The 27523-nt window shown below is 40.0% G+C and overlaps 1 protein-coding gene across 1 annotated transcript in view; it reads right to left on the reverse strand.

The window, feature by feature from the left end:
- USP6NL (USP6 N-terminal like) overlaps positions 1-16957 on the reverse strand; it is a 135692-nt gene extending 118735 nt beyond the window's left edge. Inside the window, exons 1-2 of the mRNA XM_064479330.1 lie at positions 16907-16957; positions 737-823 (exon numbers count right to left, since the gene is read on the reverse strand). Of these exons, the coding sequence (XP_064335400.1) occupies positions 737-740 (4 nt within the window). The 5' untranslated portion in view covers positions 741-823; positions 16907-16957. The remainder of the gene's footprint in view (positions 1-736; positions 824-16906) is intronic.
- Positions 16958-27523: the final 10566 nt, after the last annotated feature.

Consider the following 27523-nt stretch of genomic DNA (forward strand, 5'->3'; position numbering starts at 1 on the left):
AAACTCTCTAATATTATATTCCAATAAGGAAATGCTCACTCCATCCCAAAGTTCCCATAATCAAAAAAAAAAAGCTGTATTCTAAAAGTACATCCAAACTGTCCCAGGATCCCAAGTTAGGATAAAATCTTAATTCTTTCTTCACTCTCTAAAAGTAAACAGTTTACACAAAATAGTAAAATCCAGTTATCCTGTTCCCAAGCAGAACTGGAAAGGAATGACAGAAAAGATGACACATACTCTCCTCTAACAACTGAGAAGATAAAATCTATATGAAAAGATAAAGTCTATAGGATAGACTTGGTTCCTTGTTCCATCAAAGAAGTTAATAAAGAGATTTTTTTTTTCTTAGATATTAACTCAATGATTACATTTCAGACAACAAAATGTCTGCTAATTATGGTCAACTGCACCTTTCTCTCTTCACATTTGTAAAGAGTCATTTTCCAACAGCTAGTCAATAGAAAATTTCAGAAAACAGAACTAAATCAGCCAAGGAGCTGATGACATGGATTTATTCTCATCACTTCTAACTTCTTAGAATAAGTCAAACATCAAAAGGCATCTCCTTGTTTAAATAGAAGCAAGCATACAGTTTTGGGCTGAACCAAATTATTCGATCTCTGATGAAGTAACATTATTCCCATGTGTCCAGTAACAAATTATTTTCTTTTTTTGAGTACAATGCAGCAGATGCTCCCAAGAGCACTGATGTGAAACAAAGGAGAACACTCACCCATGACTGGAGACGTCTCTGTATGTGGCCCCGAACAGGTGCTGCACCCAAATCTGCTGTCCAGCGTTTCTCAGAGGAATACATGTCCTGGTCAGAACACAAAGAGAAAGAAGTCGTATTTTCTAAAGGTCAGTCAGTATTTAAAGTTGTCTAAAAGGAATTAAAATAATTTATTTACAAAAATTTTCTATTTTCAAAGGAACCCCTTGACATTATTGAAACACAAAAAATTGCCAATCTTTGGAACATGGTGATTCCATTCATACTTTCTTTTTCTATAAGCAGTTACCTCAAAAGTAAATTACACGTATTCAGTGGTTTACCACATGGAAACTCACTAACAGGTGTCCTCTGTCTTCCGCTCCCTCCCCCGTTCCCAAATAAATAAGCCCTAGAAATGAAGCGCTCCATCTCGGGTGAATTAAGCGCATCACATCTGATAAACGTATTCCGACTACACATCGATGATTTATACACACCATCAAATAAAGATTACCAGTTATTGCTGTAGACTTCCTCTAGTAATGGCCATTCTCCTCAGTATAAAAGTAATGTGGTTTCATTGTTTAACAAAAAATTGGATGGCAAAGCAGAAAGGAAAAATTCTCTCACAAAACAACGCCGCAACGCCTACCCAACCATTCGGGGCATGTTTCCTCTCCAGGAATTTTTTGTGTGTATTTTTAAAACATACTTTATAAATACCACATACAAAACTATGTATTTGGTTCTTTTTGGTTGGTTGTAACACAAAGCATCACGCTGTATTATTATAAATACAAACTTGACCCTTGACTAAGATTTACATTGTAAACCTTCTTCTCTCGATAATATATTAAAGAAAATGAGGCATAAATTAATACTAATGCTACATTTAAACATAACCATGGCAAATGCCTCCCCAAATGTAACATGTGAAACTGCACAAATAAGGTAACATAGGATTTAATGCAAGATCGACACCTGTGCCATCTTACGTGTAGTTTCCTTCATAAGCTGACAGGCTACTTGTCACTTGGTGATTATTTTCTAAGTCAATCACGAAAACAGCGTAATACTAAGGACCCCTGCTTCGGAAACAGATTAAAGCTAGGAAACATTTTTTGAAGAGAGAATGCTTGCCCCACCTATAAAACATCCTGATGCATGCTGTATAATATACATAAAAAGTATAAATTTACAAAACAGAAATTCTGTATGTACTGCCTGGTTCACATACTGCAATTAGTAGGCGCACATAATCCCAGCGCTGCCACGAAAAAAGTCACCTGACCCCCACCCCACATGCTTTCCTCTTCCTCTACGCAGCAGACACTATTAAAGACACCATTAAATGATTCTCATTTCATACAACCCAGTTATCCCAAAGAAAATGAGAAGTGCGTACAGAAAATTTAAAACAACATATAACCTACACATTAATTTTAGAATACTAAATGGTGTATTTAGTGATCAATGTTTCTCACAACGAGGACACTTTCTTTCTGGTGCTTCTCAGAGTCTGTTAGATTTGTTTTCCCTCCCAGGAAATGAGGAGGTGGAACCTGACCCCTGGAGCAGCTGAAGGAGGCGATGGGAAGGTGCCCGCAGCACGAGCACACAGAGCAGGTTAACTGCTGGCAGATGACCTTGGAGCTCACGCCTGTTGGTCTCTGTCTCTGCCCAGAGACTTTTCTTTGTTCATGTTTATATCAAAGTTTTTTTTCTTAAGTTTAAAATTCCTAAATGGCAACATCAAAGCACTTAGTACTAAGCCATGGACCCCTCCTCCCCATAACTGTAAACTGCCAAATAAATACTCATTCAAGGACTGAAGCTCCTGAGGTACCAAGAGTTTTCTCAGCCCTAAAAATAGTAACCTCAAAAACCCCAGGATACTAAGACTTATGCACACTGGATTTACAGCCCTACCATCTGGGGCGATAAATACAAAGTGCAACGATGTGTGTGTTGGAATTAATTTTGGGGAGTAGTTCTTAGAAGCATTTTTTAATGGCTTATATCTGAAGTCGCTTGTCCAGGATTCTTTAAGCTCATCACAGCTTTGAAATGCAGACCCTCCCACCTACTTTCAAAGTAGCTGGTCTACCAATTCTTTTCAGCAATGAGGAAATTCAGTAGCACAAATGATAAAACTTTCCGAGTCCCTTTCTCCTCCTCCAAATGCTATCACCTGGACATATAATGAAGAAAGAAGAAAAACCTTGTTGTTTTTCACACCATCTAACAGGGAAAAAGTACTTTGTCTTAAATGATCTCCACATCAATGGTATCATTTGGGTATTTCTCCAAAATCTGGCCTTTAAACTCATTTTCTGGGAACTTGAGCCACTGATACTTATTCTCAGCATGAGGATTTATCCTGGTGCTAACGTACTACTGGTTCTTTCAAGTGACTCCTCCAACTGTTGTGACGAAATTCAATAAGCAAGAACCGTAAGGCAACAGCAGCCTGAGGACCACGCATCACCACAGGGAGCTGGGGGTCTGGTTAAGAGGAAGGCAGACTCCACCAGAGCCTTCTCTTCGCTGAAGGCATGAAACACAGCCCCAGAGTAATTTCTGCCCTTATGGTCTACAAGGATTCCCAGCTTTTACAACATCAGATAACCTATTCTAGAACTAGTGCAACAGTCCCAATTTTCATCATCTTAAAATTTATATTTAACATAGTTACAAACTACAACATAAGTATCACATTCTATTGTTTCCAATGACATTCTTTCTGGAGATCAAATTCACATTTAACTTATTTCATTGTACAGTAACTTCTCCTTCAAAGAAAATACACACAAAAAACGAATCTCCCCTAAAAGCTGACGTGATCTCAATTTGGTTTTTTTTACTCTCATCACAAACTACAATTTTAAAAACTCAAACTTAATCTTTAAGATATTGTGCTAAGTGAAATAAGCAAGTCATGGTAGGACAAGTACTCTGTGATTCCACTTACATGGGGTTCCAGGCAGAAAGCAGAACGGTGGGGGCCAGGGGCTGGAGGACAGGAAACGGGTAGTCAGTGTTTACTGGGCAAAGAGATTGATTTTGGGAAGATGAAAAAAGGTCTGGAGATGAATGGTGACAGATGTACCTCAGTGTGAACGTTCTCAAGGCCACACAACCGCACACTTAAACGTGGTTAAAATGGGAAATCTTATGTGTATTTCACCACAGTAAAAAAAAAATTAAGAAACAGAATCAAATTTACCTATGGTTTCAAAAGAGTAAGCAAATCCTTAAGTAACAGAAATGTATTACAAAGAATCTAGAGGTTTTTAAATAAACATTAAAAACCAACTGCACATTTCTAAAATATTTGGCTATTAAGGAAAAAGAAGTGTCCACACAAGAAATGACTAGGACTCATTATATAGCTTTTTTTAAATCTTTACAACTGAATTACTAACACAGAACCCTGTTAAATCCAGAAGCAAAACAAATACTGTTAGCAATGAATGTCCAGAGCCTTTTTCTATTCCTCCAATACCACCATTCACTATGATCTCTCAAGCCCATTTGTTTTTCTCCTGTCCACTTTCAAAATATTTTTCTCTCTAACCACATACATACTTTTTCATTCATGCACTCTCGCATAGATAAACAGCACTTACTGTTACCAGGAAGCTGAAGACACTGTATAAGGCTTTAAAAAACCTTAGCCACAGTTCTTTTTTCATTTTTTAGTATCCTCGTATATTTTGTAGAATAAGGAGGACAGAGTAATTATTTAATTAATTCTTTCTCATAATTTTTAACCTCATGGTCAGTTTCCACTTAAAGAACTCCCACCACTCTGCTATGAACTTTACAATGTTTATCATTCAAGATAAGGACTTCACCGACTAAAAATAAAACTGCCAGGAATTTCTCTTTCTGCAATTCTTGTGTCTAAATGGCTTATGAACTCTCTTGCTACGTAACACCTAGAAAGAGAGAGTGATAGGTGGGCAATGATGCCAGTAATCGCCCTAGAGGCCCTGACAATTTCCCATAACCAAGCTACACTGTCAAGTGTTGGAGCCACTGGCCACACATAGCTCTTTAATTTTAAATTAATTTAAAGCATCTAAAATTTAAAATTCAGTTCTGCAGTCACACTGGCCACATTTCAAACACCACTACTGGCTGCCGTATTAGCACAGATGTATAATCTTTCCATTATCATGGGAAATTCTACTGGACAATGCTGGAGAGCTTCCAGTGTTAACAGCGTGCGTGGGGCAAAGCCCAAGGTTCACACTACACAAAATGGGAAGCTGGACTACAGATAAGCACATACAGCCTGGCCCCCTGAAGGTCAGGTCTTCACTAGGAAGAATAAACTATGAAAAAACCACCTACCCCACAAGGAGACTTGAAGGAAAATTGCACCTGCCTGTGTTCTGAGAGGAGGAGGGGCATATCCCCTGGAAATTTGTAACCAAAACTGGCTTTCACACAGGTTTCAAGTTCAAATCCATACTACTTGTATACTGTGAAAACCTCAAGCCTGGACACTAAATGGCCTGGGTTGACAGTTGTCCTCAATTGCAATTTCTCTCTGGGAGAAAGCATTCCTAATCTAGGTCTCAAAAGAATTTCCACTGATAAAGTTACAATAAAAATGAACTCAAATTTTAAAACAAAGCATAATAAGCAAGATTCAACAGAATTAAGTAGGTTAATCATTTTTTTTAAAAAGGTAAAATACAGTAATCATGTTTCAAAACACAAGCTGAAATGGAAAATATGAGCAAAAAAGAAGGCAACAGATTTTTAGAAGAATCAAGTGACAAACAGGTTAACTAAAATTAAATCTTAATGGGTAAGTTCAGCAAACTAAATGCTGCTAAAGAGAGAATTAACAACCCAGATGATAGATGTGAAATTATCCAGAATGCAACCAGACAGACAGATTAAGAGACACGAAAAATATCTTGTATGTATAACATACATATAACATTAAAACATCTAATATGTATACCTAATTGGAGTTTTAGAAAGAGAACATAAAGAATGAGGGAGAGATGACATGCTCAAAAGAAGACTAGCTGAGAATTTTCCTTAATTGATGAAAGACAGTAACATTGAAGTTCAGCAAATTCCAGGAAGTATAAATTAAAAAAAAAAAAAAAGAACAGGAAATTGACACCCGAGACATCATCGTGAAACTGAAAATCATTAATGACAAAGAGTGCTTCAAACCAACCAGAAACAAAAGACAGACTACTCACAAAGCAACAATTAGACTTGACGGCTGATTTATCAGCTGCAACAATGGAAACCAGAAGACATTAGAATAATATCTCCAAAACTCTTAGAGAAATAACTGTTAAGCTATAATTATGTACCCAACTCAGCTAAACTATTCAAAAAAAAAAAAAAAAAAACCAAAAAGGGCAAAATAAAGAAAATTTCACACACAAACTGAGGAAATACACTGTAAAAGGACCCTCATTAAAGATGCTTCCAAAACTGTAATTCACAAAGATGGCAAATGATGTCAAAAAGAAGGTCTGAAATACAGGAAGCTGAGAAAAGGAAATTGTAAACATGAGGAAATGCAAATAATATTAGGGGTACAACTTCTAAATTAGGAGTTACAAAAACAAACAATACACCTAAAATACTGAACAAAAGCAGCAGCATGTAATGCAGAAGGGAGATAACATGAAGGGAAATATTCCAAGTTTCTTACACTGTTTTTCAGGAGGAAGATGTGGCAGGCACTATCTTTTGTTCATGTGTCTTTCATCACTTGCCGCCCTCACTGTGGCTTCCCTGGGGGTGGAATGTACTCCCCACCTCATGGATGTGGGAGCCTGGGACACGTGACATGTTGGAATGTGAGCAGAACTGACACTGTGCCAGTTCTAACTGGAGGTTCTGAGAGCAATGGGCTTGTCTGTGTTCTCTTGTACTCCTACAATGCACCCCAGGTCACTGCTGGTCTCAGAATGAGCAGAGGCCTAGCACACAGCTGAACCCAACCCACAGGCTATCGCCAACCCCAGCCAGCCCAGCCACATCCAGGAGAAGGCCACCAAACCCGGGAGCTCAAAATAAATGTCTGTCGCTGTACATCACTGAAATTTTTCAGTGGTTTGTTACACAGCATTATTACAGCAAAAGATGACTCATATACAGGGTAAAGGCATTAACTTAATGCAAATTAAATTTGTGAGGTTTAGTTTCATTAAAAAATTTTACTCACTAGATTTGTGAACATACATATATAAATACATATATATACACACACACAAAATGATACCATATATATAAAGTTCAAAAATATGCAAAATTGGCAATATGTACTATAGGTACCTGTATATATGTACCATAACTACTAAAAAAAAAAAAAAGCAGGAGAATGCCAGACTCCAAAGTTGAGGATGACCGTTTTCTCAGGACAGTAGTTAAGACAGAGCAAGAGGAAGATGTGACCCCAGAGGATATTACTACTGTTCTATCACTCAGTTTGACAGGAGAGAGAGTATAAACATCATTATGTTAGACCTTACATAACACATATGACATATAGTCCTTTGTATGAATATAATGTTATATTTTAACATGAAAAAGCAAAATCTTTCCAACAAAATTCAGAAATGAATATAAAGAAAAATAACATAGGTAACCACATGTATTAAAAAGCTAAATGCATTTATAATCTTTGAGCCATAATTAAGAGGTAGAAACAGTTGTAGTGACTCACTTATTCTTTAAAAGAAAAAGACAAAGACAAATGATAGCCAGGTCCACTACAAAATGCAAGAGAGCTTTTACGTGAAAAGACTGATGACTGTACATGAGTCAAACGTAGGAGCAGCTGGCCTACCCAAAGAGCTGTGTCATTTGTGCTGTCAGCTCTCAGCTGTCTGTGCATCGAAGATTCTGATCTCACCTTCACAGATACATAATACAAATTTATTTTCTAATAGAAATTCCTAGGTCCTGTTTTGTCAAATTGCTGTGTTGAACAGCCATCCCCAGAAAAATCTTAAGACAATTTTCTTACTTGAAACATTATTTGTAACAGCAAAAAAAATCATAAACAACTTAAATATACCGTAATAGGGGAGTGACTAAATGAACCGCTGTTAATTTATATATAACAGAGTCTCATGTATCCATTTAAAAATGTCTCTGAGAAATTTAATGACTGAATAAATGAAGGCTCTGCAATGAGTTTTATGTAACCTCACAATCAGCAAGTATCAGAAATGATGCCTCGTGCCATTTCTCCAAAGGTTTATAAACCAATACTTAAATAATTAATACTAAATTTTTAAATTTAAAACAGAGATGACAAATTTACTATTCATTCAGTAAGTATTTACTGAGCAGCTAGCAGCAGCCAGACAGTGTTCTAGGCTCTGCAACACAGCCATGAACAAAGACCCCCATCCCCATGGAACTTATATCTGAGCAATACTAGTACCTTTCTTTCTTAATTCAGATTCACAGTTCATTAGTTCAAATATATATCAGGGCAGATTCCAGGGTAACGTCTTCTCATGCCAAAAAAAGAAATAACTTTAGTTCATTAAAGTCATTATCCATTGACACGGACAGTCTTATCACTGAGCTTTCACAATTCTTGGGCTTTCCACAAAGAAGCCTCTTTCTGCAATTTACACTGCCTGAGACACAATGCTAAATTCCCAGGGCTTCCAGTATCTTCCCTGCTCAAGAGAAGTAAAGCACATCTTCTATCACAGCTTGAGAAAAAGGTTTATTTATCCCATTCACTAATTCAACAAAGTACTTCCTGCTAATAAGACCTGAGAAGAAGAGAGACAAAATGTTTGGTTTCCTAGGCTTGTTTACACGTGTGTGTTAACGAAGCATCAGATAAGAATAAGGTCTGATTTCCCCTCTACAGGGAGAATTTAAGTTAGGTTTCCAGGACTTATCAAATTCTAGTAGCTTTACATTGGTCAGCATGTCAACTTCTAGGTATTTAGGAAAACAAATGTGCTTCCCAGGGCTTCCTTTCTTATCTCAGTTACAGAAAGGCAGGGCCTTTCCAAAGTAGCTTATAATTTGTTTACATGTTACATTTGCCTAATGCACTTGATACATGCTTTCAGAACTATACATAATGCCTGAGCTGTACAGATAAAAGCTAAAATGAAGGATACAGTACCTCATTTTCAGGGGTCTGGTTTCATTTTAAAAGTCTGTAAAAAATTCCAGACCACGAAGGCTGAGCAGCAGCACTACAGCAGACACCAAGGGGGCTATAAAGAGAAGAAGGCATGGCTCCGGGCCCGCTTTAAGGAATTTATACGTAGTTGGATTCTAAAGAATGTATACATCCATCCACTCAGGAAATACTAGCTCAGCTCTACAACACGCAAAAACTTCTCAAAGGGCTTGACATACGACAATCAAGACAAACCTGGACCCAACCACCCTGCCTCTAACAGAACACATCCAAGACAAAAGACTAAGGAACATGGCTGTCAACAGCTTCAGCTCATGCAAAGGCCCTCTACAGAATTTAAATGAGTGAATTTATGGGCCAAAAATGTAAAAATACACAGGTAAAAAGAGGAAAAGTCATGTAGGATGCCAGTAAAATTGGCATTCAGCAAACTGATGGCAAAATATGAGCCCTGCAGGAAAATCACTGTACACATAGCAAATCCAAGACGTGAGTGGCGCAGCTCGCCATTAACCAGCTCTAGGAATTCAGACCAAGTCATTTCACTGCTCTGAGCCCCGGTTTCTTTATCTGTAAAGTGAAAGTTAAAATTTTCAACCTGGCTACTGCTCAAGATCATCAAGGGATTATGAATGAAAAAAAAAAAAAGTTTTTGTAAACTAAGTATTTTATAGATTTGACACATGTATTGGCACTGATCCATGTTTGGTCTTTTTATAAAATAAAGGAGTTGAAACACAATTTTTAAGTTTTCTCTCTAGCCCTGTAACATTTGTAACCTAAAAACTCATTTTAATTCAACAAGTAACTAAGAAAGGTTCTACCTTCCTTAGCGCTGTAAGCGGAATCAATCAGTAAAGTATTGCAGTAAACCAGGTATGAGCTGAAACAAACTGGTCTAAAATGTCAGTTATGTTTAAAAAAAGGGGGGGGGGGGCAGCAAATTCACAGGAAACTTGGAAGAAAGGCAAAATGACTATGAACGGTGAAGTAATAATCAAAGATAACCCCAGGCTTACTCTTTCAGCAATCCCCAGTGATGGCAAATCATCAACTTTGAAGGAAAAAGGTTTTGTGAAAGAAATAATATTTCCCAGGCAAGTGTGATGAATGAGCTTAGAACTCAAACTGATAATAAAATGTGATAAAACCTGATGAGAGATGGAGCTCAGTATTTCCAAAAAGCCACTTCTGAAAAGAAATTTCAGAATGTTCTCTTCAGCGAAAATGCAGTTGGCCAATGGTAACTAAACTTCGGACTAATTTGAATGCATATTCTAAAATGCTGCTTTCAAAGTTAGTCTATTGCTTCACAATCAGATTATTCCACCTAGTCCCTGTTTTCCAATAACTAAGCATCCAGCTGGGAAAGGAAAGCACAAACACATGACAGTGACGTGAAAGACAAAGGGCTTGAATTTCTGTCAACGCTGGGCCACACGTTGCACACCAACCTTCTTGCTTAAAGGCAAAAAGCCAAATTAAATATATATTATATATATACACACACATGTATAAATCTGTATGTATGTATATGTATTAAGTATATACTTTAATTATGAAAAATATCAGAGGCTATAAATTGGTAGAACCACTTCGAAAAACTGGTAGTAACTACAAGAGTTAAGTATTTATCTACCTATTACTCTAATAATTCCATCCCTAGGGATATTTCCAAAAGAAAGGACTGTTTATGTCCAACAAAATACATGCATAAGAATGTTCACAGCAGCTTCACTTTAACAGCCCGATATTGGAAATAATGCAGCTGGCTGTTAAAGTAGAACAGATAAATAAATTGTGGCCCATTCACATATGAGGCTACCACCACGAGAGACTGCATTTCCCAGTAACGGGCACTGCAGCCTCTCTCATCTCACATGCTCTTCCAGAATCTTCTTCTCCCCATCAAGAGGTGGAGTCTGCTTCCCCTCTTCACTAAATCTGGGTAGGCCCATAACTGCCTCCAAGAACAGAATGCAGTGGAAGTAAAACTGCATGAGCTTCAAGGCCAAGTCCTAGCAGGTGACCTGGTATCCGCCTGGCTCTACCCCAACCCCCGCGTGGGCAGGACGCGCACCCCGGGGACCCCTGTCATCCCCCCCAGATGCGGGAGCAAACCTGCCAGTGACGCAGGGCCCGTCTTCAAGCCGCCCTACCTGAAGCCACATGAAGCAGAGACAACTGTTGGCCAAACTGCAGTTGTGTGAGGACAGTAAAGGTTGTCACTGTTTAGGTCGCTGAGTTTTGAGACAATTTTTTAGATGCCACAGTAACTAGAAAAAGTATAGGGCAACGAAAAAGGCTACTGCTACTTGCAACAACACAGCGAAATCTCACAGAATCCCAGACAAGAGAGCACGTGATGCACGACTTTTCTGACAAAAAACTAGAAAATGCAAAGCTAATCTCTGGTGGTAGAACACTGAGTAACTGATACTTGAGGCAGGCGGCATGGATGGGGAAGGAGTGTGACAGCCCTGTGAGGTGACAAAAACATTCTACCTGTGAAACTGGGTGTACATTTAATTACATCTATCACAATTCTTCATGCATGAAAGATCAGGGCACATTATTATTTGTATATTATACCTTAATTTTTTTAAAGGTGGGGGATAGGGTGGGGCAAAGAGCTAAGGAGATAATGAGGAATTACCAGTCACAGTTTGAGAGAGGAGAGGAATGCACCCCGGGGCGTCTTTCCTCCTGGAAAGGGCTGCCCACTCACAGGAGGTGCCTGAGGGGCTACCTACACTTAGGCAGCCTTGCGAGCCTGGAAGACAAAATGTCAAGAGTACAAGATCCACCACGGGGGCCATCCCAGGCTTTGGAATAAGATCTCAAAAAGCTAAATCCCAGAAGAAAGGATAACACAAAAACAAATTAAAGCAGCCTTTGCATAGACCCTAGAAAAATCTCAATTTGGATCAAAGTGACCCTAAGTGCCTGGCAAAAGCAACAGAAAAATCCTTATCTAAATCTGTAACTACTTCTAGAACTAATTTTTCAAACACAGTGAACAGCACCCCATCAACAACAAGCAGGCGTACAAGGAGACCAGACTCCCCGAGAAACAGCCGACCTGCAGGACCCTGGGATGGAGCGACCCTGCTTACTCTGTCCACAGACACAGCTGCAAAGCTTGAAAAGCTGGATAGGGAATTAAAAACTGTAACAGTGGCATAGTAGATTTTAAGAAGAAATTTTCAGTTTCAAATTGAAATTCTAGAATGAAAAAACACAACAACCAAAATCAAGAACCCAGAGAATACATTTAAAAGTAGATTAGACAGAGATGAAGACTAACTTAGTAAACTGGAAGATGGGCCAGAAGAAAATGTCCAGAACAAAAGGGAACAAAAGCGTGCAAAACACAGAAGACAGGTGAAATACACAGAGGAGTTAGTGAGACCTACCACTGAGTAACTGAAGTCCCAGGAAGATTAAGCAAGGGAAACAGGGAGAAGCAGCCTCTGAAGAGCTGACAGCTGAGAACTACCCAAGACTGATGAAAGAGACAAGGCGCAGCATTAACCGTTAAATACCCCGAGCAAGAAGGGCAGAGAGGCAGGGGAAAGCATCTGAAATCAAATCTGAAATAGAATAATCTCTTCTCCAAAGAACTAATATATAAATATATGTATGTATCTCCAGTCTAGAATTCTATACCTAGCAAAGTGCATCTCTCAAGAATGTCGGTGAAATAAAAACATTCTCAAACTAAAAGTTTGAAAAGTTGTCAGTCCAAGATCCACTCTAAAGAAAAAACTAAAGGGTATTTTTGGAGAAGAAGGAAAATTATTCTAGATGGAAGGTCAGTAACTCAAGAAGGAAAGAAGGAAAATAAAATGCAGTAAGTCTAACCAAATAATAACAGTGGAAAACAACAGAAATAGATCTCTGGGGTGTAAAATACACATGCACTGAAAAACATGGTAACAATGAAATAGGTTAAAAAAAAAAAAAGGGAAGGAAATTGACTTAAATGTTTTTAAAGGCTTGTATTTTCTGGGGAAAGGGTGAAACTCAATGACTATCATACTTTGGTAAGTCCATAAAACATTAGTGTTTCTTCGGCAAAAGGAATAGTAGAAAATACAATCCCAAGCTAATAAAAAAGGAGGAAATAGAATAATTATTTTTTAAAGTCAATCCAAAACAAATCAATAAAGAGAAAAAAGGGACATGGAACAAGTGAGACAAACAGACTTTCTTAAATTTTTAAACATTAATGTCAATAAAGTTATTATCTGCCAATTCACTTTTATAATAGGCATCAGCAAAATACACAGAAATACCTAGCCCCCACACACATACCGAGCCTTTATAAATTTTAACTTCCACGTCCACTCCATTTTTCCACTGTCACTGACTTTTCAAAGTCTTAGGTCACCTTTATCTTTTCTTATCTAACTACAGATATGCTAACAAGCATTAAAATGTCCAAAAACCAAACAAAAACAAACAGGAGTAAAAAGCCCATAGAGCCAACTGGCTTATAAATGCTGCATTAATTCTACAATAAAATACTAACTTGCCATTACTGATCTATATAACATTACTAACTGAAATTAATACATTAAAAAGCTTAAAAACGATGTTCTTTCACTTCATGAAAAAAATGTTACTAATTTTTTTTAATTCACCTGTTAATTCAGTGAAGAAAAATTTCAGGATAAAATTATAACTTTTTCCACACTCGCATCCATGTCGGCAAGAGATGGGTGCAACGTTACCTCTATCAGAGGACAAGTAAATCATCTCTTTAGCGCCAGAAACACTTAAGCAAACAAGACATGGAACTCCAGAGTCACTCCTGATCTTCCTATAACCAGATGAAACTACCTGCCACTTACGAAATATATATATGTATTTTAAATTTTAGGGTGGATTGCTACTAGCATTTTGTGAATAGATATTTTAAATAAGGTAATCTAAGCTCTTCCAAGGAAAAATGCTATCAAAATTAAATCAAAACACTATACTGACATCATAGCGTGTCTCTGTAAAGAAATCAAAGAACCTTTAATTTAACATTTAACCCCAGTTTTAGAGATAGAAACTAACAAGTAATTGGTGCCAGTTATAAAAATGGACACCAAAGTGGACAGAGCCACTCCCAGCTCTAGCGAGGGTACAGTCAACTAGACGGACCCCCTTCACAATGGCTACAGCACAGGGCAGGGCTACCTGATTTAGATGATGAGAGTAGGTGCCGAGAGCCTTCCTTCTCTGTACAAACAGCAGCAGCAGCTCACATGCCTCGCAGGGAACTAACACACAAGCATCCTGATCTAACCGGCGTGACAGTCTCTTCAGGGACTGCAGACCTGCTCTCCCTCACACTCAGTGTCCCACCCTCCCACCTCCTCCTCATCCTTCAGGTCCTACGGGCCGCTTCCTCAGCACGGCTTGCCCTGCCACTCCCCATCAAGTCAGGTTCCCTGATGACAGGTTTTATAGCTCCTTGTACTTTACTTCAAAGGCCTTAGCCCCTCCGTTGTTGAAAACAAGATACCTAACCCAAGGTCGTGGGTAGAAGAAGGCACTCAAGTATTTGCTGACTCAACAAACAAATCTGAACTGATGATCCCCCCTCCCAATTTTACGAAGAAACAATCTTTTAAAAAATTACTTGCATGAAAGATAACCCGGAATTGGTAGAAACCAGTTGAGACTCCAAGTGTCTGTGACTGTAATTCCAATGCTCTAATCCCCATGTACCACAAGGAAGTGTCTGAGAAGTCAGATTCTTTCCAATGAATATTACTCTCATACTGATTTCCACAGTAAAACTTGAGACACTTCTTAAAGGAAAAAAAATGAGACTCTAAATATAAGTAAATCATATCTAACAATGCAATATGCCTTTCAAAAATCACACTGAAGGGACAAACTACACCTTTCTGGTAATAAATGGTCTGAGTATTGTTGATAACAATACTACTGCACTAAAACAAAACAAGGATGGTGGAAGTGAAATTGCAAACATAAACCAGAAAGTGCAGATCACCTGTCACTTTCTATAACTGAAGCGAAAATTCCCAAAGTTTTAGCATTGTGGCTAAGTCTTTTGCCAGCTTCAAACTGCCTTAACATTCCTAGTACTTTTTAACCAAAGTAATTTTGTTTGTTTTCAATTTGCCATTGGCTTAAATTTACTAGCCTCTTTTTCAGCCATCTTCATCTGCTACAAAATGTAACAATAAGTTAAGATCGATGAGTACATGGGGCAAACAGTGACCAGTGCAACCTCTGCTTGGCACTAGAGGCCCAGACTGGATCTGTCGTACCAAGAAGTTCCGCTGGTTCCCAAGGCTGACCAAACATGGTGCCAAAGCCGACACCTCTACTTACTGGCTTGTTCAACTAATGACAGTTGTCCTCTGAGGAGCTGTTTCATGTCAAAACAAGCTTATAACTGGAAATGGGCTATCCTTACCAGAAACAAGTACACTGGAGAGTCAGATAGGCTAGCTACCACCAAGAGTCAGGGTACATGTTCTTAATGCCTGGTAAGTGATACTTCTTTGTGACAATTCAGTAATTCCTTAAATACATAATCAGCAAAGGAATTTGTTAACTCCGAACACCTGTACTTGTGATTAAGCCTCTGGTTTTCCTTTAAAAATTACTTTATATTTGTATCAGTACACCTGTTTTTTTATATTTTGACATATCTCAGTTGCTTAGGTAGCATATAACAGAATCAACATCCACTTTAAGTAAAGACTGTTTATGAAATTTACTATTAAAAAAAAAAAACCCAGCAAACTCAGAAATGTATTTCTTAATTTTAGGGTCTGACAGAGTGAGAAATAAAAGCAAATAAACCACTGTTCATCTGATGCTGGCTAATTTGATTCTTAAGATGACTTCACAAAAGAAAAAAGTACCCCGACTTCCCTGTTAACAGAACCTCCCATAGATTCAACATATGAGAGAGTTGGTCAGGGTGATCTCCAGTTCTGCACAACTTTTCTGTACTACAAAATAGTAAATATCTATTCCTAAGATTTACTTGTATTTATTAATGGATTAATACAGGATCGAAATCACTTTCTTCCAGTAAGCAAAATATTTAAGATTGTGTCCCCACTTTTTTTTCCAGGTGTCACATTATTTCCAATGACTGAGTACTGCCCCAATTCAAAACTCCTTCCCAGTCCCATAAGGGATTCATTTAACTCATGTTAAACTCTTCTGACTCAAAAGCATCTGCGGATTAAAATGAGGGGCGGGGGTAGGGGTCGGCACACGTTAATTTTCAATTTATACTAATGACCACCCGCTTTCATAGACTCCTCGCATTTCTGGGCTTTTAAATACTTGCGAGGAATCATGCTCCCGCATCAGGACTGCCGCACCAACACCTGGTTGTGAGCTCCAAACTATTCTGCAAACTTTGCAAAGGCACAGATTTCAGATTTCCAGGCTCCCCAAAGCCCTCATTCACCCCATCCTCCCCTTGCCTAGTCGACACAAAGTTCCGCAGCAGGCAGGCAGTAATTTAAAAGAACGAAGTTTGCCTCAGTCCTGCCCACTTGGACTCTGGAGGACGCAACTGAAAGTTGCAAGGGAGACACGTCTCCCGGGGACTGAAACTTGCTCGGGGGGAGGGGGAGGCAGCGGGCCTGCCCTCCCCGCAGCCCCGGCCCCCCCCCCGCCCCGGCCCCCTCCACCAGCCGTCTCCCCCCGCCAGCAGGTCCCCTCCCGCGCCGGCCCCGCCAGACCCTCCCCGTGCGCCCCCCGCGCCCCCCACCCTGCGCCCGCCAACCTGCCGCTCACAGCCGCATGCCCGCGGTCCGGGACCCCGGGGGTGGGCGCCCGGCGGCCGCACGCGCTCCCGGAGCCGGGCCCCACGAGGCGGGGGCGGGGAGCGCCGCTCCGTCCACCTCCCCCGGGGCCGGGAATGGCGGCGTCCGGCTCCCCGGGGCCAACTCCGAGTCCCTGCCGGAGGAAGCCCGCGGAGCCCCGCCGCCGCCGGCCACTCGCTGTGGGAGAGGAGGAAATGAATTTACCCCCGGACGGTCCCGTCGGCGGAGGCTGCCGGCGGGGGCAGCGCGGGGAGTCCCGGGGGCCGAGCAGGTCCCGGCGCGGCGGCGGCGGCTACCGCAGTGCCCTCCGCCCCATTGTTTCCCTTCCAAGAGGATCCCGGCGAAGCCGAGCCCGGGAACCAGGAAGTTCCCCGGCGCGACACCTCCTGCCGCCGCTATGGAAACGGCCTCCGCCTCCCAGGGCGGCTCGCCCGGGACCCCGCCTCCGCGCCGCCAACCGTCGCCGCTGCGGCCGCGGCCACCGCCATCTTGGCGCGGCCCGGGCGGCCCCTTCCCGGCGGCACGTGCGCGCCGTTCCCGCGTTCCCGGCGGCCGCGGGGGCGCGCTGGCCGGACGGCCGGGTGCGGGCCCAGCTCTCGGGGGGCGCAGCCCCTCGCCGCGCCGGGGAGGGAGGGCCCGGGCCGGACCGGAGAGGCAGCCCCTGGCCCAGGGCTTCGAGGCATTGCCCGGAAAGACCGGCTTCAGCTGATCAATGGATGGCTGAGGCCAGGCCCGAGGTCAACAAACAGAGCGGTGGCCAAGAGCATGGTTTCTGCCCCCAAATTGCCTCCTGTTTCATTTCTGGCTCAGCCACCCACCAGCTGCAGAGCTGGAACGCGCTGTTTAATTTCCTCAGTTTCCCCATCTGTAAAGTGGCATAGTAATAGTACCTGCCTCATAGGATTGTTACCTGGAAGTCAGTGCATGGTACTTAGTGAAAAATAATCATTCATTCAATAAAATAGCATGCTTCGGACAAAGGTCACCTTTCTGTCATTTTCCAGGAACTTAATCTAAAGGTTCAGATCAGCACCACTTTAAGTAGGCTACAGTGTAAGATCCCATTGCTGCCTGAAACTTCTCAAATGTTCATCTTTGTCCCATCTTTCTCTAGGTCAGCTTTCCTTTTTTATATCATGGAAATTGTCAAGAGTTTTGATCTCCAGAATAGTCCATCAGGAGGTTCCATAAAAAGATGAATGATGTAAACTTTCCAACACTGTAATTAGCTGACGGTTAAGTGATTTATTCAGTAGAAGCTAGCAAAGTTAGGGTGCACAAATAACTAAAAGGCTTCCTGTCCTTGATTCCAGGAACTAGAATTACTAAAGCTGGTAACTCTGCATGGTTGCTATTATCTTTTTCCCAGCTGGTGAAAACTGACACCAAGAAACTGGGTGCTGTGTGCACTCTGGGAGGAGGGGTGGAAGGAGGAGACGGGGTCACTGGCTCTTCCAAAGGATGCAACTTTGAGAACCATGCATGAGTTTAGGTCTCAAATGGTTTCTAAGACTTCTTCTAGCTCACAAGCGTTGTGACTTTGTACATTTTTTAAGAAAAAACAAATGAATACTTCCCTTTGAGTCTTCCTTCATACATTTAAACTAGATTTGCGAAGACTAGTGTTTATTTTAATGATCCTGATCCCACAATGGCATAAATAGTTTGATATATGAATTAGGGTAAAAACATATCAGGAGTTGGCAGGGCATGAGTAACTTTTTCAACACCCAAACACTTCTCCAAAACGTGTGGCATGCTCTGATTAGCAATCACCCAGATGGAGAGATTCTGAATTTATGAAAGGCAGGAGCCCCTACTCCTACAGCCTTGTAGCCCCCATGGGACCAGCAGATTGCTTAGTATATGGTAGGCCCTCAAGAAATATTTATTGAATTAGGTTGCTATGTTTGTGGTTGAGCGCTCATCCTGTCAGGAGTCCTTGGGGACCACAGAGACATGCAAGAGATGTTACTCAAGGGACATCCTTGCAAACATCATAAACAAGAACCCCAAGTCACTGGTTAATGAGTTAATGGGATTTTGGATGAACAACCCCAGCCCTAGACTTATTTGGCAAAATGAAGTGGAAACTTTAGATATGTTTTTCCGTAAGTTATATGAGCAATTTTTTGAAAACTTTATTTGGGACCTAATTATGAGCGCTATTGACTCCATTTTATGCTACAATAATAGCATGATTAAAGTTCAGAAACCCCCATATATTCCCCCCAAGTCAAAGTGTCACCAATGAATTGTGTCACCTCAGTGTAGAGATCTGCATTTGTTCTTAGGTATAAATTCAGGGGCTTACCATAATTTTTTTTTTTTAATTATTAACCATCTTGGAGCTGTCGTCACACTGTTAACACAAATTTTTGTCTTTATATCCCCAGCAAAGTGCTTGACATGTGAATTTGTGTTAGGCATATAAATTCAGGGGAAACTTTTTCTTAAAGGGGAAAGACAGTGAACCTGTGACCCCCGTGGATAATATGTAAAAGCATGAGCGTGCCTGTGTTTCACTAAAAGTTTGTTATGAAAATAAGTGGATTTGACCCACAGGGCCAAATTTTCCAACCCCCTAAATAATCAGATTACACTCACTCCATTTTTATATTCATTCCAATGAAATAGCAGATACTAAAAATACCTTTTTATGCCATACGTTTTAGAGAAGTGTTTGGGTGTTTTATAAAAGCTTGATATCCATAAAGCACCTAAAAGTGAAAAGGCATGTGGAGTAACAGTTTATGTTACTGATTAAAATATTTGGCAAATAACAAAGGCTTAGAATGATATCTCACATCTTCTGATGGAATAAGATAGCTGGATATTTGTAGTTCATTCTTGCAAAAGTTGCGCATTACGCTAATGCAAAAAACTTAAAATGTTGCCAGAGGTAGAAGTACATGTTTAAATCCCCACGAGATGACATAATAACTAAGGCCAGAAGTACAATTTGTGGTGAGCACATAGGGACACAGGCCATAGAGGAAAAAAAAATCTCCAAAGCAAATCATACATCCTCCACTATCATCTTCAAAATATAGATGAAAGAGTAGGTTCCTAGAGTCTCCTGTAAACTGAGATTTTGAAATGTGAGTCCATGGCTATTTGATCCACTTAATTTTTTTTTTTTTAAATAAGGGTAAGCACAGAGCTCTCTGGTAGGGGAAGTTTTGGGTTTTGGGGCTTTTTTTGTTTTTTCAGTAAAGCTCTGGAAAGCCTTGCAGTGCACATTTTCATGGTCACCAACAGCAATACCTTCTGAAATTTCATAAAAAACCAGTGCCCTTCTATCCAATAATTGTTCTTCACTGTTGAAAATGACTCAGTCCAGTCTGTGTACCCAGTATAAGTAAAAAAGCAATGGAAAACCAACAACCACATCCACACTGTTCATGTGAAAAAGTTATCCTTTGGTTTCAAAATTAGTGTTTGCAGATCAAGGAAAAAGAGTCCATGGTGGAATTGTAAACCCCATAAAATTGTATACAAGACGTTGTGTACACAACTTATTACCTATAAACATTTGGGGTTGTCTTGTTTGTTTACTGTGTACTAGGTATTTTTCTCCCTATCTGAAGAACAGACACACCATGAGACAGGGGGGCAGATCTGCCTTCTTCCTTACTCTATCCCTTGGTCCAGATCAGCAACTGATACAGAATCGGCTCTCTATAAACCATTGTAGAAAGAATGAAGGGAGGTGGGAAGGAAGAGCGGGAAGAAAGAATGAAGGAACAAAGTTATACAGATTACATTTTCTTAAAATAATATTGTACATCAAGTATATTTTAATTTAAAAAAACATATTTTTTTCTGGGCAAAAAGTTTCCTAACTTTTCTCATTTCCTCAAAAGGGTCTGTGACTCAAAGAAAATAAAAAAGATGGAAATGACTGGTTTTCAACTACAAAAGCTGCCTCTCATTATCTCCTCTGCTCTTTTGTTCACAAGCCACCCTGATTACATACCAGAATGGTTATCCTGCTTTGCCAGAGACTATAATGATGCCATATCATTTGAAAAGTAGCTCCGTATGTTTTCATAGCTTTAGATTTTCTTCTGTCTGGTCCACTTAGAGTTTCCATGCTCCAGTTCCCCATTTGACCACCTCTTCGATGTCATTCATGCCATTTATTCTTCATTTTTCGCTTGTGTCATCAAGCAGGGTTGTGTTAAAAAGCATTATAAGATATGGAAAAATTGAAGTATAATTTCAACGCATTTTTGTCCCTGGAGCAGGATGATAAATCTTTTGCCTCTGTGTATGTGATTTTTTAATTCACTTTTGAACTCTTATGCACATACATCTTGCGTGCATTGCATGGGAGCTGCTTTTCAAGGATGGCCCCCACAGTGAATCATGCTCCAGTACTGACATCCTTTGATATCAGCCTCCTCTTGAATCTGGGCCACCCTGTGACTCACTTGTGACAGAAAAGAATTGAGTAGAAGTGATATTAAGTGGTTTCTAAGGCTAGATCATAAGAAGTCTTGAAGCTTCTGCCTGAATCTCTGAAATATTTGCCATTAGTGCCCGCCCCTCCCTGAACTCAGCCATCATACTGAAAGAGGCCCAGGCCACACAGAGGCCACATACAGGTGGTCTGAATGACAGCCTTGGCTGAGCCCCCAGCCAACAGCTAGCGTTGGCTGTTGGTTAGCCATGTGTGTGAGCCATCTTGGATACCCGGCCAAGCCTCCAAGATGCCTTGAGCCCCAGCTCTGCAACCCCATGAGAAATCCCACATGAGGACATCTCAACCCACAGAACTCACAGAACTAGGAGAGCAATAATAAGTTATTTTAAGCCATTGAGTTTATTGAGACTTGTTACCCACTTCCAGATAACTGGAGTAAACTGATTAAAAATAAAGTACTACACTATTATACATAAAATAGATAAACAACAAGGGCCTACTCTATTCAACACAAGGGACTATTGTATTGAATATAATAACTTATATTGGAAAAGAATCTGAAAAACTATATATATATATGTCTGTGTGTGTGTTTGTGTGTAATTGAATCACTTTGCTGTACACTCAGAACTAACATAGCATTGTAAATCAACCACACTTTAAAAAAAAATAAAGGACTAAAGCTGTATTTAGCTATATTTTAGCTAAAATCGTAATAAATAAATAACTTTATCAAGATTAACAGAAATGCTTTGTAAGAAGGTCAAGTTGCAGAAGAACAGGATGACCTGTAACAGATTCCTAGGTATTCCCAGCATGTTTCTTCGCTACTAAGTTGCTGATTTTGTTAGGTGCTTTCTTTGAAGAGGGTAATGTGCTGGGCATTGTGAAACAACATGACGACCGTCACTTTTTGCTGTCTGCAGAGTAAATATTCTCGCAATTGCATTTGACTTAAATAGATATGAAATAAGCCCTTGCCCACAGGATTTGGCTGAAAAACGAAAGAAGGAGTGGTCACAAGGAGCCAGACCGAAGACTCAGTTAAAATAAGGTGGTAGATGGAAAAAATATTTTTTTAATCTACTCAGGTTTTTTCTGTTTGCTAATACTTTATAAAAAAATGCAGGTCCATAAGATCTAATCTGCAGTTTTGAAATTCACAAAGCTCAGAAAGCCAAAAATTTGGTTCCTAAATTTGGCACCGAAATCCATTCGGTAGCAACTGAACTTTCCTTTGGCTACTTATTATGGTCTTCATCTTACTTAATAAGAACATGTGTGTGTGAACTAAAAATACTGCAAACCATATAAGTAAACAAAGAATGCTGAAACCATCAAGTCATCAGCAGCTGCCTCGACTCCCAAGCGAAGACAAGCCTGCAGTCCAGCCTCTGCAGCCACTCACGATGGTGAATTCTGAGGGGATAATAAATGACAAGATACTGGCCCTAGATAGCTAGATGCTTGTCAAAGGAATGAATTCAATGAGCCCAGATGTTTGCTTCCTCCCATATATAGAAAAGCACTAAATTCTTTAACTTGAGATGCCTGTTTTTCTTTAGATAACAAGTCATCTTTTATTGTTCCAACTACCTGGTCTTTGTTGTAAAGCTCCTATATATCCTAGCTCCTCCCCAACCTCTTCAGAGCAGTCCCTCAGAGCGATCTTTGAGGCTGTCAGTCCTCCCACCAAATAAAACATAACTCTCAACTTCTAGGCTGCGCATTTATTTCAGTCGACACATGTCATTGCAGAACGATTAGTGTGCTTGATTACAAGACCGTGTCCCAGATCCCATTTATGCTGCCCCTGCAAGTAACATGCAGTATACGGGCTGCGTCCCCCCTCTAAAAATTGAAACTTCTGAATTCCAGAAGACTTCTGGTTTCAGACCTGAAGTAGACTTGATTGGAGAACGAAAGTAACCTTTTTTTGCAGGGGGAAGGGCAGTCTAGTGTGGAGTCACTGAGCACACTGGATTCAGACAAGCCTGAGTTCAAACCCCATCACTGCTGCTGGCCCTCTCTGAGACCTGAGTTAGTGTGTAACCCTCTGCCTCAGTTTCCTCCTCTGCAGAATGAGGATAGTAATCAAACTTGCCTTGGAGGGTTCTCAAGAGAAATGAGATTATGCATGCAAAATGCTCCGCCCAGTGACTAGTAGTAAATACTCAACAAATGGCAACTCTTATTGTATTATTATTAAATATGTTTTTTTTTAATAAATTCAATGAAACAAATATTATTTCAGTTAGGACTCAGTGAGGAAAGAAGAAACTGCTCAAGAGATGACCAGCAGAAAACTGTTCAATCCAGGGAATCAGATGCGTTCAAAGTCTTTGGAAGGAGTGGATGGGGACAGTTGAGCGGGACTTAAAGTAACTTTCGGGTTACTCCATATCTGCTGCGCCCAGAGATCAGAAGTTGCAGGAAATGATAGGAAGTCACTGCCAATGTCACATCTGCCCTGCAGCTTACAAGCGGGTGCCTGTCAGGGCCACTCTTTGCAGCCTAGCTTCACTGCAAAGATTTATGTCTGTCAAACCCTCGTGTGAGCCACTGCTGTTGGAAGAATGACATGTGTCTCACTGGCAGAACCTAAAGCTTATCAGAACTGTTCTGACAAAGGACTCTGGGAAATATAGGCCTGAGATACAGGCATTACCCAACACAAACAGTAATTTAATGATAATAATTTACATTTGTAAAGTATTTGCCATAAAAGCTCAGATCCTCATATTTCAAATCTAGAATGGTTTTTTTACACCAGTGTCCTGTTCAGTCATCTGGGTCTTACATTAACCGTCAAATCTTTGTACCATTTATATTATTATTTCTTCACTGTTTTCCTCTAAGTAGACTCACATTTCTACTTAGATCAATTCAAAGAGGAATTTTTGCATCACTATCTAAAGTATGATGCAAATCACTGAAGTGGAAAATAGGCAGCATGTGACATTAACAGAAGATAAAAATAAAAATAAACACACTGAAAACAATGATATTAAAACCACTTGGATAATATTGCCCAGAGGGCTCTGAGCCTGAAGCCTGCTCTCTCTTTGGTTGTAAAGGGAGATTAGCATATATTAGAGATGTTAAATGTGCTAACAACAAACATCCTAGCACTAATTTGAGACTGTCATTGATGTATTCACAAGGACTAAAAGGTGACTGGAATCTCTGAAAAGAAAGTAAGTTTCTCACTATGTAAGACAATGTTATTTAAAGCCTCTTCCGTCCTGCCTGTCATCAGTGGAGTACATCCCACACGTCGGGTAACACTGCTTTCTGACATATCAGTACTGAAAGTTTAACTGAGAATCCAAGTATTTATTAAATCAATTTTGAAAACTACTTCGTAGCTGAGTACTAAATGCATGCCACTGTTTTGCTCCTACTGACTCATTCATGTAAGATTTTTTGATGTGGTTGAGGTGAAATTCACATAACATAAAATTAACCATTTTAAAGTAAACAATTCAGTAACATTTAGTGCATTCACAATGCTGAACAGTTGCCACCTTTATGTGGTTCCAAAACATTTCCATCACCCCAAAAGGAAACTCAGTATCTATTGGCAGTTACACTCCATTTCCTCTCTCCCCAGCCCCTGGCAACCAGTAATCCACTTTCTGTCTCTATGGATTTATGCCTCCATATAAATGTAATGTAATCATGTAATATGTGACCTTTGTCTCTGTCTTCTTTGGCTTAGTATGAGGTTTACACATGTTGGAGCATGTATCAGTACTTCATTCCTTTTTGTGGCTAAATAATATTCCACTGTATGGATATATCACATTTTGTTTACCCATTCATCCATTGGTGGACATTTGGGTTGTCTCTACTTTTTAACTTGTGGATAGTGCTGCTATGAACATTTGTGTACATGTGTTTGTTTCAGTACCTGTTTTTCCAGTTATTTTGGATATCTACTTAGGAATGGAACTGATGAGTCTTATGGTTATTCTAGAATTAACTTAAGAAGCTGTCAAGTTATTTTCCACAGTGGGTGAACCATATCACATTCCCGTGGTAATGTACAGGGGTACCAATTTCTCCATGTCCCTGCCAATATTCTGCTCTTGTGATTGTAGTCATCCTTGTGAGTATGAAGTGGTGTTTCATGGTTTTGATTTGCATTACCCTAAAGGCTAATGATGCTGAGCATCTTTTCATGTGCTTGTTGACCATTGGTAAGTCTTCTTTGATTTTTTTTTTTTAATGGCGATACTGGGGATTGAACCCAAGACCTCATGCATGCTAGGCACACACTCTACCATTGAGCTAGTCCCACCCACCTTGTAAGTCTTCTTTGGAGAAAAATCTACTCAAGCTCTTTGCCCATTTTGAAAATTGGGTTGTCTGTCTTTTTATTGTGGACTTGTAAGAGTTCTTTATGTATTCGGACCCTTCTTAGGTATATGATTTGCAAATACTTTCTCCCATTCTGTAGACTGCCTTTTCACTTAATAGATAATGTCCTTTGATGGACAAAAGTATTCAATTTTGATGAAGTCCAATTTAGCCATTTTTGTCTCTTATTGTTCTGTTTTCAGTGTCATATCTAAGAATTGATTGCCTAAGCTCAGGTCATAGATATTTACCCTTATGTTTTCTTATAGGAGTTTTATGCCTGAGCTTTTATATTTATATAAGAATTTTAAACCACACTAAAATTTTCATAGAAATAAGGTAAATCCTTTGACTTAAATTAACTCTATAACCACTGAAATTTACTCAACCTTGACTCATTTATTTCCTTAAATAAATTGGTTTGTTTAGCGATGACTATGGATAAATCACTGTACTAGAGTGTACCGAGTGTACAGGTATTTATAGGATATATATATGTGTATGTATGTATATTTGTTAGTGTACATAGTATGTTTATTAGTATAGTAAATTATTCCTATATACCAATAGAGGAAGTATATAGAAAGTGCTGGGAGAAAGTGCTTAGGTGAGGGACTGGATTGGACTTATAAGAAGACAGGTAGTTGCAAATAACAACAACAAAAAAGCCAACTTAAATTGGGCTGTGTAATAAAGCTGCTGTATTGGCTCACATCACATTACATCACAACACATCACTGCAAGCCTACGAGAAGATGGGCTTGGTAGGATGCAATGCTACTGTCAAGGACCAGCTTCTTTCTCTGCCTCCCATGATGTCAGCTCCATTCAGCCAAGATGACTGCCAACAGTTCCCAGGGTTTCCTGCCTCCTCATCTCGATCGGAGAAAGTGAACAACCCCGCACAGACACTTGTCTCTGTCTCAGGCTCTGGTATGAACCAGATCACATTTCCATTGCTGAATCAACATGCATGGCCAGGATACAGGATTATGTTCATGGCTTTCACCCCCGGTTAGCGCCAGAAATGGAGTTAGGCTTTGTCCCATGAGGGGAAGGCATGGTTCTCAAATGGAAAGCTGGACCAATAACAAAGAAAAGAGGAAAGGAAATGGGGAGGTCATCACAAAGCTCACCACAGGTGATCTTAGAGAAGTCATAACACAGGAGATGGGATTTGACCTGGCCATGGGGAATCAAATAGCAGAAGGGTTTAGAGGTCCATTTTTTAAAATCAGGAATAATTATCCATTTTGGCTGGACCACTGGTGTCAGGTGAAGGTTAGTAACCCTTGGAAGATAACTTGGGAACATGTCATATGCCTGACTAAGGAGTTTAGACTTAATTCACTAGGCAGTGAAAAGAAAAAGAAAATGACTTTACTCTCAGGGAAAACAAAAAGAAGTTTCTCTAATTAAAACTGTTATAAGATGAAAGAATTTTAGAAAAAAATGTATTTTAATGCTAGGTCTTGGCATTTGATAAGTTATACTCATTTATGGAAATTCATCCACAATGGTTTAATCAGCAGGTATATAATGAGTGCCTCAAGTGTGCTGGGCACTGTCCTGCCAACAGCTGGTGATTCAATGGTTGAAATGTCAGGTCCTCACCTTTGGGGAGGTTATAGGTCACTGGAGAGCCTGTACATGTTACCGTGTCATCAGATTCTAATGTTTCACCTGCCTTTGGAAGGCGTTGGTTCATTGTGGACCAGAAGAGAGTTACGTCACCTGAATCACTCACACTCAATGGAAAGAAAAGTAAGAAAGCATTGGAATCATAGTCAACCAAGAGACCAAAAGCTTTCTCAAAAATCTCCGGGTCCCTTGCCAAGTTAATCTGTTCCTATCATGAGTTTTTTGAGCCTGGTTCACGCTTCACTCCAGAGAGATCACTCTTTAATGAAAGGTCAGGAGTTACAACCAAAGGTCTTCTTTACCTCCAGCTCAACACACTTATTTAAAAAACAGATGACTTTTGCGTTACCTCACTTACAGACCTAAATATTGTCATGTTAAAATCAAAG

Source organism: Camelus dromedarius, chromosome 26, assembly GCF_036321535.1.
Source record: "Camelus dromedarius isolate mCamDro1 chromosome 26, mCamDro1.pat, whole genome shotgun sequence".
In the NCBI taxonomy this organism is placed as follows: domain Eukaryota; kingdom Metazoa; phylum Chordata; class Mammalia; order Artiodactyla; family Camelidae; genus Camelus; species Camelus dromedarius.